Source organism: Castor canadensis, chromosome 4 (genome assembly GCF_047511655.1).
Source record: "Castor canadensis chromosome 4, mCasCan1.hap1v2, whole genome shotgun sequence".
Classification (NCBI taxonomy): domain Eukaryota; kingdom Metazoa; phylum Chordata; class Mammalia; order Rodentia; family Castoridae; genus Castor; species Castor canadensis.
In genome coordinates this window covers 127,927,166-127,939,822 of record NC_133389.1, presented here as the reverse complement: position 1 = coordinate 127,939,822, position 12,657 = coordinate 127,927,166, and the positions used below count along the sequence as shown (strand labels likewise).

General features: G+C 33.7%; 1 protein-coding gene across 1 annotated transcript in view; it reads left to right on the top strand.

The window, feature by feature from the left end:
* Nucleotides 1-12,657, top strand: part of Atf2 (activating transcription factor 2) — an 83,658-nt gene that overhangs the window by 45,548 nt on the left and 25,453 nt on the right. Inside the window, exons 8-10 of the mRNA XM_074071139.1 lie at nucleotides 505-683; nucleotides 1,584-1,698; nucleotides 3,968-4,054. Of these exons, the coding sequence (XP_073927240.1) occupies nucleotides 505-683; nucleotides 1,584-1,698; nucleotides 3,968-4,054 (381 nt within the window). The remainder of the gene's footprint in view (nucleotides 1-504; nucleotides 684-1,583; nucleotides 1,699-3,967; nucleotides 4,055-12,657) is intronic.

Sequence of the window (12,657 nt, the reverse complement as noted above, 5' to 3'; positions counted from 1 at the left end):
TATTGCTAAGAATGGGTTATATTTTAATTTTTTTATGAAATTCTCAAGGAATCCTCACCAAGTTAATTGCCCAGCCTACTTTACTTCTAGATTGATAGGAAAACAAGCTTTACTAGGAAAAAAAAAACCCAGATTTTAAAAAATTAAAATATTGAGCAGTGCATTTGAACCTTTATAACTACTTCTAAAATGTTCTCTCTCCTCTCCTCTCCTCTCCCCTCCTTTCCCTTCTCCCTTCCTCTCCTCTACTGTCCTCTGTCATGTATGTATCTGTCTCAGTCTCTCTCTATCAACTCAGGACTTTGCACTTGTTAGGCAGGTGCTGTACCACTTGAGCAACACATGCAGTCCTTTAAGTGTTCTCTTAATTAATTTTAGATATTAATTTACTTTTGTCTGTTAATTATTATCCTGTGGGTGCCTTTAGAAATGTATGACAGCCTGTTCACATGAATTGATTTGCATTTTTAAATGCCACCCTTTCTTTATCTCATTATTAAATAGGAAGTACCATTGGCACAAACTGCACAGCCCACATCAGCTATTGTTCGTCCAGCATCATTACAGGTTCCCAATGTGCTGCTCACAAGTTCTGACTCAAGTGTAATTATTCAGCAGGCAGTACCTTCACCAACCTCAAGTACTGTAATCACCCAGGCACCATCCTCCAACAGGCCAATCGTGTAAGTAAATTGGGGCCAATCATTGACTCTATCTGAATTGTTAGATCTTTCTTAATATGGTTTTCTTAAGCTATTTAATTGTTCAAATTATAACCTTAGGTTTTTCCTTTTGTTTGGTGTGTGTATGTGAAAGAGAGAGAGAGTACGCTATATGATTTGATTTTTGGAAAACGTGAATATTCTTTTTTAAATATATTATATAATAGATTGGAAAATAAATATCTAATAATTAAAAACAAGTCAACATAAAATATGGATTTAAGATTATCTTTTAATTTCATGCAGTTCACACAAAATGTATAAAGTTACTCCACCATCAGATAGCTTTTTTTTTTTTTTTTTGGTAGGTTTGAACTCAGGGCCTACACCTTGAGCCACTCCACCAGCCCTTTTTTTGATGAGTTTTTTTGAAATAGGGTCTTGCAAAATTTTTGCCCAGGGCTGGCTTTGAACCAAGATCCTCCTGATCTCTGCCTCCTGAGTAGCTAGGATTACAGGAATGATTTACCAGCACCTGGCAGGTAACATTTCTTCCAGTTCTTACAAGTAGTTCCCAAGAACTTTTTCCTTTTTTGTTTTAATGTAGCACAAGCCAGCTCCTGCCTGGGCCTCCTGCTTTAACTTCCCAAATGTTGGGATTATCAGTATATATCACCACACTCAGCCTGCTCCCAAGAACCTTTTGATTTTCTGATGAGAACTTTTCTCATTTTACAAATAGGAGATTGTCCCAAGGAAATCCATATTTTTTCTTTTTTTAAAAAAATAACTAAAAATTTCAATTCTGTAGTGGTTAGAAAACTGATTTTAAATAATAAAATAGGAATAAAAATGCCGTTGTATTTTCAAGAGATGACTGGTGTGGATCCTTTAAATTTTCCCATTTTTCGTTTTTCTTAGCCCTGTGCCAGGCCCATTTCCCCTTCTGTTACATCTTCCTAATGGACAAACCATGCCTGTTGCCATCCCTGCATCAATTACAAGTTCTAATGTGCATGTTCCATCTGCAGTCCCAGTAAGTTGGAAATTTAGACTATTTAAGTTTTTTATAGCAAAACTGCTTGATTGGCTTCTTACACTGTTTATTAAAGTGAATTTAACAAAATGCTCGTTAGTGGTGGGTAATACTTATTTGTTGATTTTTATGGCAGTAGAATATAGTGTTCAAAGCAAGCATAATTGGATAGAAAATATTTTTCTTCCCCAACCTTGTTTTCTGTTTTTTCTTTTAGGAAGTGTATTTCTCATTCAGCTCATTTCAAATTGACTAGATTTGTAGAATTCAGATAGTTCAGATTTCTGATTTTAAAAAGGTATCTGTACTAGAATGCTGTCAGATAACCATGGTATTTATTATATTTATAAAAATTCTTCATAAGAGCAACTTTGAACCTTTGTGGTCAGTGGATTTTACAGAGTTTCTTTGATGGTCCAAGCATGTTAAAAATCTAAATGTTGTAGAGCAGTCTCCCAGTCTGTAATGAAAAGATCTAAAAGAAGTGTTTTCAGGGCATGCTGAAATAACTACCTAACGAAACTCAGTAGTTAGTGAGCACTTAAAAACACATTATTTGGAATGATGTAAATTAGAAATAATGAGTTTTTTCCTATTGTCATATTTCATATAACAGCTTCACTCATGCTCTTCAAATTGTCTTCAGTATTTCACGTTTTCATCCTGAGAACCACTGTTTAAGACATTTAGCAGAGTTTTCCAAAACACTTTTTTTTTCATTTTCACCTGAATTATTTATGGTGTAACACTTTTTAAGCCTTAGATACTCTTATATAATAAAAAATTGTGGTTTTTTGCCTTGTAGATACTTATTGCTGATCGATGTGATGTAATTATTTACTTTCTTTTTCTTATGATTCGGTTTCAGATTCTTGAGATTCAGTTTCCTTGTAAAATAAAAGGATTAAGGTGTTTTTTGTTTTTGCTTTTGTGTTTTGTGGTATTGGGGTTTGAACTCAGGGTCTCATGCTTGCTAGCCAGACACTACTGCTTGAGCCACCCTGCCAATACTGTTTTGTGTTGGGTATTTTTGAGATCGATAGGGTTTCACTTTTTGCCCAGGCTGGCCTCAAACTGTGATCCTTCTGATCTGTGCCTCCCCAGTAGCTAGGATTACAGGTGTGAGCTGCTGGTACCCAGCTGCTCTGTATTTTCTTAAATAATTTTTAAAAGCATACTTAAAATAACATTCCAAAACTATTGGTACAGTTATACCCCCAGGAATATTTCTAAGATTAATATTATGTATTCACTTTTTACAAAAAAATTCTAAGTTATTTAAGTCTTCGAAGTGATCTTTCTAATATCCAAAATTAGCATTGATTGAGGTAATTTCAACATGTCTTCTTCAAACAGAACGTTCTTGCTCCACATGCATTACTTGAAGCTTTGTAAAGACTTAATAAAGTCTGCTTCCCATTTTTGGAGGATATGTTTGAGAGGAAAAAGATTCTTGCCTTGTGTTTGAAATTGTATGGCTATACTGTTAAATGCACTATGATGAAAGCAACTTGAAATGAAAAAGATGTTCTTTATTTATATAATAACTTCTGAAGGCAAAAGTGAAAATAGTAAGTCTGCTTCACATAGTTTGAGAAATTGTTAGAAGTCATCATCTTCTTTGTCATTATGCAGGACGTTAATATATTAAATAACTCACTTATTTTAGAAAATTTATATATCTATTTTAGAAAGATCAAGAAGTTATTTTTTATGCCTGTTGTGACAAGTTTTAACATTATTTCCTTTAAGTGCAAAATGAAAGTGACAGATTTGAGAGAAATTTGTATCCCTCACTTGGAATAATATGAATTTCTATAAGAAGGAACCAACCATTAAGAAAAAAATTGTGAGAACTGAACTGAAGATAAGTGTTTTAGAGAAACTGACAACTTTCAGACAGGGGGGACCAGGCTCAAGCGGTAAGTTCAATTGAACTTAAATTTGAGGCCATCCTGGGCAAAAAGTGAAACCCTATCTCAAAAATACCCAACACAAAACAGGACTGGTAGAGTGGCTCAGGCAGTAGAGCATCTGGCTCTGAATTCAAGTGCCAGTATTTGGGGGGAAAAAATGGACAACTTTTGGAGGTTAAGTCAGGATGTAAGACCAAGGAAGGTTTGTTGTAGAAGTATAGTGAACCAGAGAAAATTTATGATTTTCTGACTCTAAAGTTTCAGATTATTACAATAGACATTGTGCAAATAAAAGTACAAACCTCATTTTCAAACTGTTCTGTAGAAATTATTTTTCAATATCTTTTGTATAGCTTGTTCGCCCAGTCACCATGGTGCCTAGTGTTCCAGGAATCCCAGGTCCTTCCTCTCCTCAACCAGTACAGTCTGAAGCAAAAATGGTAAGCAAGATTTTATTTGTTCTGTACATTTCTTGAGCCTATTTTGAATTACATTTTTTTCCATTAAAGCCTGGTTCATTTGCACAATTTAGATTACATTTTTTAAAAGTTGTGAATTATTATTACACTACATAAGAACCAAAAAGTTTGAAAAGGAAAGTTTCCATTAGCAAAGTGACTGGTTGTTGGTCACATTTAAAATAAGTGGGTGAATTAGGAGGAAAGTTGTAGTTCTTGTCACTTGTCATTTGTCTGATTTTGGCTGTGCCTTAAACAAACTCTCCTCCTGGCGGATGCCTGGAGTATTACAGCTAAAAGTAGATGTAATCATCTGAAGGCAATGCTGAGTGTTTTTTACAGTATAAAAAAAAGAATTCTGAAGTCGTGTACAAGTTAGCAAACATTCCACATGATACGTAAAAGGAAAACTGTATTTTTTCTGTTGTGCTTCAGATATTAACAAATTAGTATTGTTTAAAAGGATAAGCTATAGATTAGGAATAAGGAGCCACGTATTTCAATCCTAACTGCTACTACCCTTAACCAATCATCAAACCACCTTAGTTTTTCTGAGATTCAGTTTCCTTAGCTATAAAAATAAAAGGATTAAGGTGGGTTTTTTGATGTTCTTGTTGTTGTTGTTATGGTTTTTGGTGAGGTTTTTTTTGCATTTTGTGGTACTGGGGTTTGAACACAGGGCCCCATACTTGCTAGGTAGGTGCTCTACCGCTTGAGGTACTCCACCAGCCCAAGGATATTAAGCTTTGATTTCTGGGGTCACTCTTAGCTTCTTACCCATAAACTATCTTGATTGAAGTCACAAAGTTTCTCATATTTTTCATTATCAGTGTAATTCTACCTTCTACCTTTTGTTATGATACAAGACTAATTCTTCTTAACATCAATTAATTAATGTATCCTTAGAAAAATCAATCACTAAGTGTATCAGATACCTTTATTTGCTTCAGTTCTTGGCAGGGTACTATATTGATACAAATTTGTACATGTAAAAAATTGTATATTGCAAGGCATAAATTTTTTACTGCAGTTCTCCTTTAGTGCAAATTAATCAGTCTGAAGTTTGCACATGGTAACCTTTTTAAACAATAAAATTGGACACTATCTGAATGAACCACAATTGATTAGCGTACAAATTAGCTGGTTGTTGATTGTAATTAGAAAAGAACATAAAAGCTGGAGGGGGAAATTTTTCACAATAGTAAATGTTCAGGTCAGTATGTTTGGAAATACCAAGATGAATCTTTTTCACCTGATAACAGAAGAACTTCACTATAAATGTTTTTTATACTTTCTGTTTAAATATACTATATTACTAGAAAAATTCAGTTTACTTTCCCATGCAGTGAAAACTAAGTAGAATAGAAATAAGAGTCAGAGAGTTCCTCTTATACACTGCATCTAAAAATATTTTTACTTATCCAGTGGACTTTTTAATCCTACAGATTAATTCAAAAGAAATAAATTCTAGGCCAGGCACCAGTAGCTCACATTTGTAATCCTAACTGCTCAGAAGGCAGAGATCAGGAGGATCACAGTTTGAAGCCAGCCCAGGCAAATAGTTTGTGAGACCCTATCTTGAAAAAACCCATCACAAAAATAGGACTGGTGGAGTGGCTCAAGGTGAAGGCCCAAAGTTCAAACCCCAGTACCACAACAACAACAAAAAGAGAAACAAGTTGTATTTAGAGAAGGTATTTTGGCTATTAGGCCATATTTCTAGCAGCTATTAAATGTTACAGTAACTGAGGAGCTTTTTCCTTTAAGGTCACCAAAAAATTAAATTTAAAAAATAAAAGTGTTTTTACTGTTTATATGTTTAAAAATATCAAAGCTATTAGCTTCCATAAATTTATGTGTGAAAAATAGTCATTGGTTGAAGACCCAAAAATAGCATGAGGGGGAGGGATCACAGATTGCCCCACTTAATATCCAGTTAAATTTCTTATTAGAATTTTGCTAATAAAAAATAGCCACATTTCATGACTGCCTAATTTTAATTAGAGTAGCAAATAAGATTGTCCTATTTTTGATTAAATAAAATGATTGAAACAAGTCTACTTCCTTTTTTCTAACTTTTCATGATGAAAATTTCAAAAATACACAAAGTAAACAGGATAATATAATGAAGTCCCATATACATACCACCCAGCTCCAAGTATTAACCTACTGTCATTCTTATTTTATCTATACCTCAGTGTACTCTATACCTCTATTTGATTATTTTATAAGTCAATGTAAAAACTTGCATACATTGAAATAAGCCAGTATTTACTGCACAATTTTAATAAAAAAGTGCATTCATCCAAACCCCATTATGATAATAACATAAACATCTACCCAAAAATGTTTTTCTGTTCTTTTCCCAATCAGTCTTCTTCCACAGCTGTTCTGCTGTTTGTCATCATAAACTCTAAAATGTTGTGTAAATGGAATCCTATTCTTTTTTCTGTGTCTACATCAGCATGTGCCTCTGAGATTTATTCATGTTGTTAAGTGTATCATAGTTTGCTTCATTTTATCGCAGAGTATTCCACTGGATGAATATACCAGTTTTTTTGTCATTCTCCCATTGATGGGCACTTGATTTTTAGTGTTTAGCTAGTATAAATAATGCTACTATGCATATTCCTTTTTGGTGTGGGGGTGTTTTGTTGAATTTTTATTATTTATTTTTCATTTTTTGTTTGGTTGGTGTGTCTGGGATTTAAACTCAGGGCTTTGCACTTTCTAAAGCAGGCATTCTACTACTTGAGCCACACCTTAAGTCCATTTTACTCTGGTTATTTTGGAGATGGGGGTCCCACAAACTATTTGCGCAGGCTGGCATCAAACCTTCATCCTTCCAGTCTCAGCCTCCCAAGTAGCTAGGATTATAGTTGTAAGCCAACGGCACCCAGCTGTTTTGATTTTACTTGTTTTCAGTACAGGGGGTCAAACCCAGGGCCTCATGCATACTAGGTGAACACTTGACCACTTAGGTACATCCCCAGCCCTTGTTTTGTTTTCATAGTGCTTGGGATTGAACCCAGAGCCTCAACACCATGCATCATGAACCCACTACCACTCAGCTGTACTCCTAGCCCCTTCTACTGAGCATATTATATAACTCTTTGTGGCCATATGTTTTTATTTTCTTTGACAAATTAAAGAGTACAATTGCTGAGTCAAAGGGTAGATACACATTTAATTTTGTAAGAAATTGTCAGACATTTTTCCAAAAGTTTGCGTTCCCTCCAACAGTGTGCTGGAACATTCTTGCCAGCACTCACTTTTCTCTACTTTTTTAATTGGAGACATTCTAGGGGTGTGTAGCAGTTTCTGGTGGTTTTAGTTTACATTTCCTTTTTGGCCAGACTTTGTAAAAGTCTCTTGCCCATTTTTTAAATTGTATCATTTTTCTTTTACTATTATGTATATATACTGGAATTCTCTGTATATATATTTGTACTCTTACTGATTAATCTTTAATATTTCCTTTTTCTGATTTACCTAAGTTTCATTTGCTTATCTTTTAGCTTCTTATAAGCTCTTAGACTATTGATTTAGAGCTATAAATTTCTTGTATTCACAAATTTTGATATGCTTTATTTTCATAATCATTAATTTTCTCATTTCCCTTGTGATTTCTTCTTTGGCCAGTGGGTTAGAGGTGTATTGCATGATTTCCAAATATTTGCAGGGGTCATTTTATTTTTTTCTTACTGATTTCTGTTTTAATTACATTGTGATTGGAAACTGAATCATCTTTGATATGTTAGATTGTCATATATTTCCGTCTTCTAATAGATCATAGCTACTTATTTTGGCTTGTTTGTTAGAGCAATAAATATTGCTATGCTAGTCAAGTAATAAGAACTGGTAACTTAAAATTTCAGTTCTGTAAACTACTAAGGGAATTCTAATTAGTGCAAAATTTTTGTTGTTCAGAACTTACTTTGTTTTACACTTCAGTATTGTTTATCTGTATCTCAGGAAGGAAGCTGTGATGCTGGGGATCAAACCCAGAGCCTCACATGTACCACAAGCACAGTACCACTGAACTGTACCCCAGACCTGTATTTATATTTTTTATCTAATACTGCTTGTTAGTCTGTTTTCCCTGTTATAGTAAGTAGCATAGAGTGAACATTATTTATTATCTTGACTCAGTAATTTTCACTACTTGCATATAATTATCAACTACATCTATTGTAATTGCATATTGCTATATGTGCAGAATAAATCTAACAGAATGATCCCGAAATAGTTGTTTTTTATAGTTTGTTAATACACGTTCATATTTAACAATATCATTTAACAACTGTTTCTATCGCTTCTTATTTAACAAATGTTTCTCAAGCAGTAAGAAATTCAGCAGGTAGGATCTTAAATTTTGAGGTTTTTCTTGCAAATGTTTACAGTGATTATCAGGAAAGTTAGAAAAGAGTCTTGTCTTCTAGAATTTCATGTACAGCAGTTAGGATTATATCATATCAAACAAGTATTTGAGGATTTTGTTTTATTGATGCCATTGATGGTGACTGTTAGGCACAAAAAATGATTGTTTCAGGGACTACTTTTTAAAAAACTATTAGATTATTAAAGTTACAAATTTGGAAAACTTAGTTCTTCCCTAAGAGCTCAAAGCAGTTTACAAATATAATTATTGCTTTTAAAGGGTTTAAAATGCAGGTAATCTTAAACATGCTAAGCTGCATATATAAACTTATTTTTTCCTATAACTACCTCAGTTGCTTAAAACTTCCCTCAATGCTTCAATAACTCTTAAACTTATATAGTGAGTCTTGGTTTTATTAAATATCCTTATAATATTTAGAAACTTAGTTAAGATTATCATAGTACTTATAACAAATTCGTAGGACTAAATCAAACTCTAGATTTAACATTTAAAATTAAAATCCAGGAATAGTCTGTTACTCATTGTAGCAAATTATCTTAGAGACTTTCAGAACAAAAGGTATCAAATAGGTACAATTTATTTCTAAGTTTGAAATTAAAATACTAATATCAGTTTATTAAGATTCAGGGGCTTATAAAGATTACCAAATAATTCTGTCATCCCAACTGAATAAAGTTGGAGTTGAGTCCATATCACAGCGTACAGAGGTTTCTTTAGTCAAACCAAATAAATGATTACAGAACTTGGTTATTTGCATCAATGATAGAGCTCTCAGCTGGATACATTGGCTCACATCTGTAGTCCAAGATACTTGGGAAGTAGAGATTGGAAGGATCACAGTTTGAAGCCAGCCCAGGGGAAAAATTAGTGAGATACCCCACCCCCAATCCCAACCAATAAAAACCGGGCATGGTGGTGCACACCTGTCATCCCAGCTACTCAAGAAACATAAATAGGATGATGACAGTCCAAGGCAGCCCAGAAAAACTGGAGACTGTACTGGAAAAATAACTAAAGCAAAAAGGGCTGGGGATGTGCTCAAGTGGTAAAGTGCCTGCCTAGCAATTGCTAGGCCCTCAGTTCAACTTCCTAGCACCACCAAGAAAAAAACAAAAAGAAAGAACTCTAGATCCATGCTCTCCAAATATGTGGTCCCAGCTTACAGCCCCTAGATGTATGTAATGCATTAAACAATTCTGAGTGGCGTTTATATTTAAACAGTTCGGGGTGGGACTGGGGTTTGAACTCAGGACTTAGTGCTTACAAAGCAAGCACTCTATGGCTTTAGTCACACCTCTAGTCCAGTTAAACAATTCTGTCTGTTCGCCTGTCTGTGGCTCCCACTAAAACATATAATTTGTTCTGTCACTACTTTTGAGATGGTGGTGGTGGTTTCAATCCCCTTTGAAAACATTTAAACATCATCCTTTTTGGGTTCCACATCTCTCAGGAACTTACTTGACCTTGTTATCACAATCTATTAATGGCATGCTATAAAATTTAGCAGTGATGCTTCTGCTAACATTATCTGTGATTAAATAATAATGTAAGAGAAATGGCAGGATTGTAGAAACTTTGTGTGCTAGGATACGCAGGGATGCTTTTGTAATTCCTTGATTTTCAGATACTCAGTACTTACCAGAAGATACTATTGTGTGCATTGTGTTTCTGTCTACTGTAAATACAAAATAAGATCATTGTTTTCTGCTAAAAAACCTTCAGAGTTTTTTAAAAAAGATTTTTTTTAGAACTTTTAAGTCTTTTAAAAAAGAAGAATATGATAAAGAAATCGGGGAAGGGGCCCATAGAAGAAATTCCAGAATCTGCTATTTTCTGCAGCATTTTACTAGATTTCATCAAATTTGGGTTATAGGGTTCATTTGTCATTATAAACCATAAATATTTGCTATCTGTATTGCTCTTCTAATAAAATAACTTTCTCTTTTTGACTTGTAATCAAAAAGCAACTCCTATGAATAAAATGTTAATGATCTAGGAGTTTTGTTCAAGAAAGTTTAGTACTTGAGTAATATCCTCCAGAATTATTTCTTTAAGACTGTGTGACAAACTGAGAGATATTTTTGTACACAGTGGGTAGCCAGTAGGTTTTCTGCAGGGGGTTTCTACTGAGAGCTGACTGAGGGCATCTTGGCAAATGTTCAGAAACCTACATTAACTTGGTTGGGCCCTGCATGGAACCTCATGTTCAGCAGAATTCTTCTGACCTGCCTCTGCATGCCAAGCTAATCAGCAAACACCTAATGAGCCCACACCAAAGAAACAGACCCTCTCCCAACCTACTTCATTTTCCTGTGTTCTCTGGGGTGGGGAGACAAGACTTCATGAGGACTGATGATGCTGCAAAGATCACAATAATGATAATTAACTTGCTGAATTTAGAACATTATGCTGTTAATTAGTTGCAAAATAAAGATAAGTAATAGAACAGCAGATGGTAGGATAACACCCAGGAGAAGGAGGGTTATTACTCTGATGAGCTTTTGTGGCACACATGAAATATGGATCTGACTTTTTCATAAATTGTTTCTAAAGAACATTATCTTTTTTCTCTTAACTATGATTGAGTAGTTTATTCCTACCAAGTTTCTGATGTGATAAAATTTATTTTCAAAGGTCCAACATAAACATAAAACATAGAACTTAAATATCAAATTATTTTTAGCAGATCACCTCTGAAAATGAATATATCAGATTGGTCAGCACAACAAACTTCACCCTTTCAGTAATTGGCACAATCTGTGTCTCTAAGAATAACTTCAGATATAGTAGTTAAACTTGGTATCACTAAAAATTAACTCTAATAATTAACATCCTAGCCTCCTGCATAGCAATACAATGATATTTTAATTTTCTTTCAAACAAATGTAAATCTTTAACTTAAAATATGCCCAGTTTTTATTGTATGTGTTGGAGATTATAGACTGTTTAAATCTTAACAAATTTCTCACTGTTCAATCTTAATTTCTCATACTCAATTTTTATTATATTAAATTTCTCTACTGAGAGAAATTTTGATCTTAGTAATGAAGTGACCTATATCTGATACCAACTTGATTGATTGCTACTGTATTTAAAATACTTATTATTATTAGAGCAGTGCTCCATCTTGATAAAGTTTTTAAGATATGTTCAGCAAATTGGCAGTCAACAGAATTTCTGGTTTTATTTCTGCGACTAACTTGGTTTATGATTTTGAAAAGTAACTCACTCTGGGAAGTTTATCTATAAGGTGGTACTTGGACTGATTTTCATTATATCTATTAGCTCCAAAATTCTGTTTGTAAAATAAACGTCCATTATATGTATAATTGTTTTCTTTAATTTTTTAGACCAAGATATTTGGTCTAAAATACCATTTAATTATATTTCCTTTGAAAATCAAATACCCCTAACAAATATGGAAGGATAGGATCCTTATACTAATTGTAAACTTTATATGAATGATACTTAATAAATGTTTTCTTCACCTAATTCAATCTAATTATTTAGCATGCATATTTTTGTTGTATTTTTTTTAATTAATGGGTAATTCAGAGCAATGTTAATTAATCCTTAAAAATCTCTTTCTTACATTTTATACCCAGTGGCACACTTTCCAAGTCAGACCCATTGTAATCAGTGTAACAGCATGGAACAAACGTTAGTGCTTCCTCACTGGATGGGTACTGTATACCCTCGGGCAGTCAAGGGAGGATAATGAATGAATACTGATGTTGCTTTTAAGTGCTCTATAAGGTAGTAACTTGCCCTACTAAAGATTATTCAAGAGAGTGATGTTCATGTACTGCAGACTCCCCTAAGTGCAGTTACTGTATTTCATTAATTCTAAGAGTTAAGCTCTTCACTATAAAACTTTAAATGCTTTTCAGTTCTATGATGTTTTCTACCTAAGGACTTAAAAATGTTTTACTAACACATAATTTACCAGTTTAACCTCTAGTTATATTTATGCACATTTTATATACAAAATGAAAGCTCCAACTTAGCACTGTGGACTAGGTACCACTCATTGTATTTTGATACCTAACACTCTGTATATAAAAGAAATAAATATGCAGACTGACCAACTCCCCAGACATTCCTTCTTTGTTCTGTTTATAGCACTTTTTTTAGTTTTTATCTTACAATTCTTGATCATTTTTTGTAAGTACTCCTCGCTGAT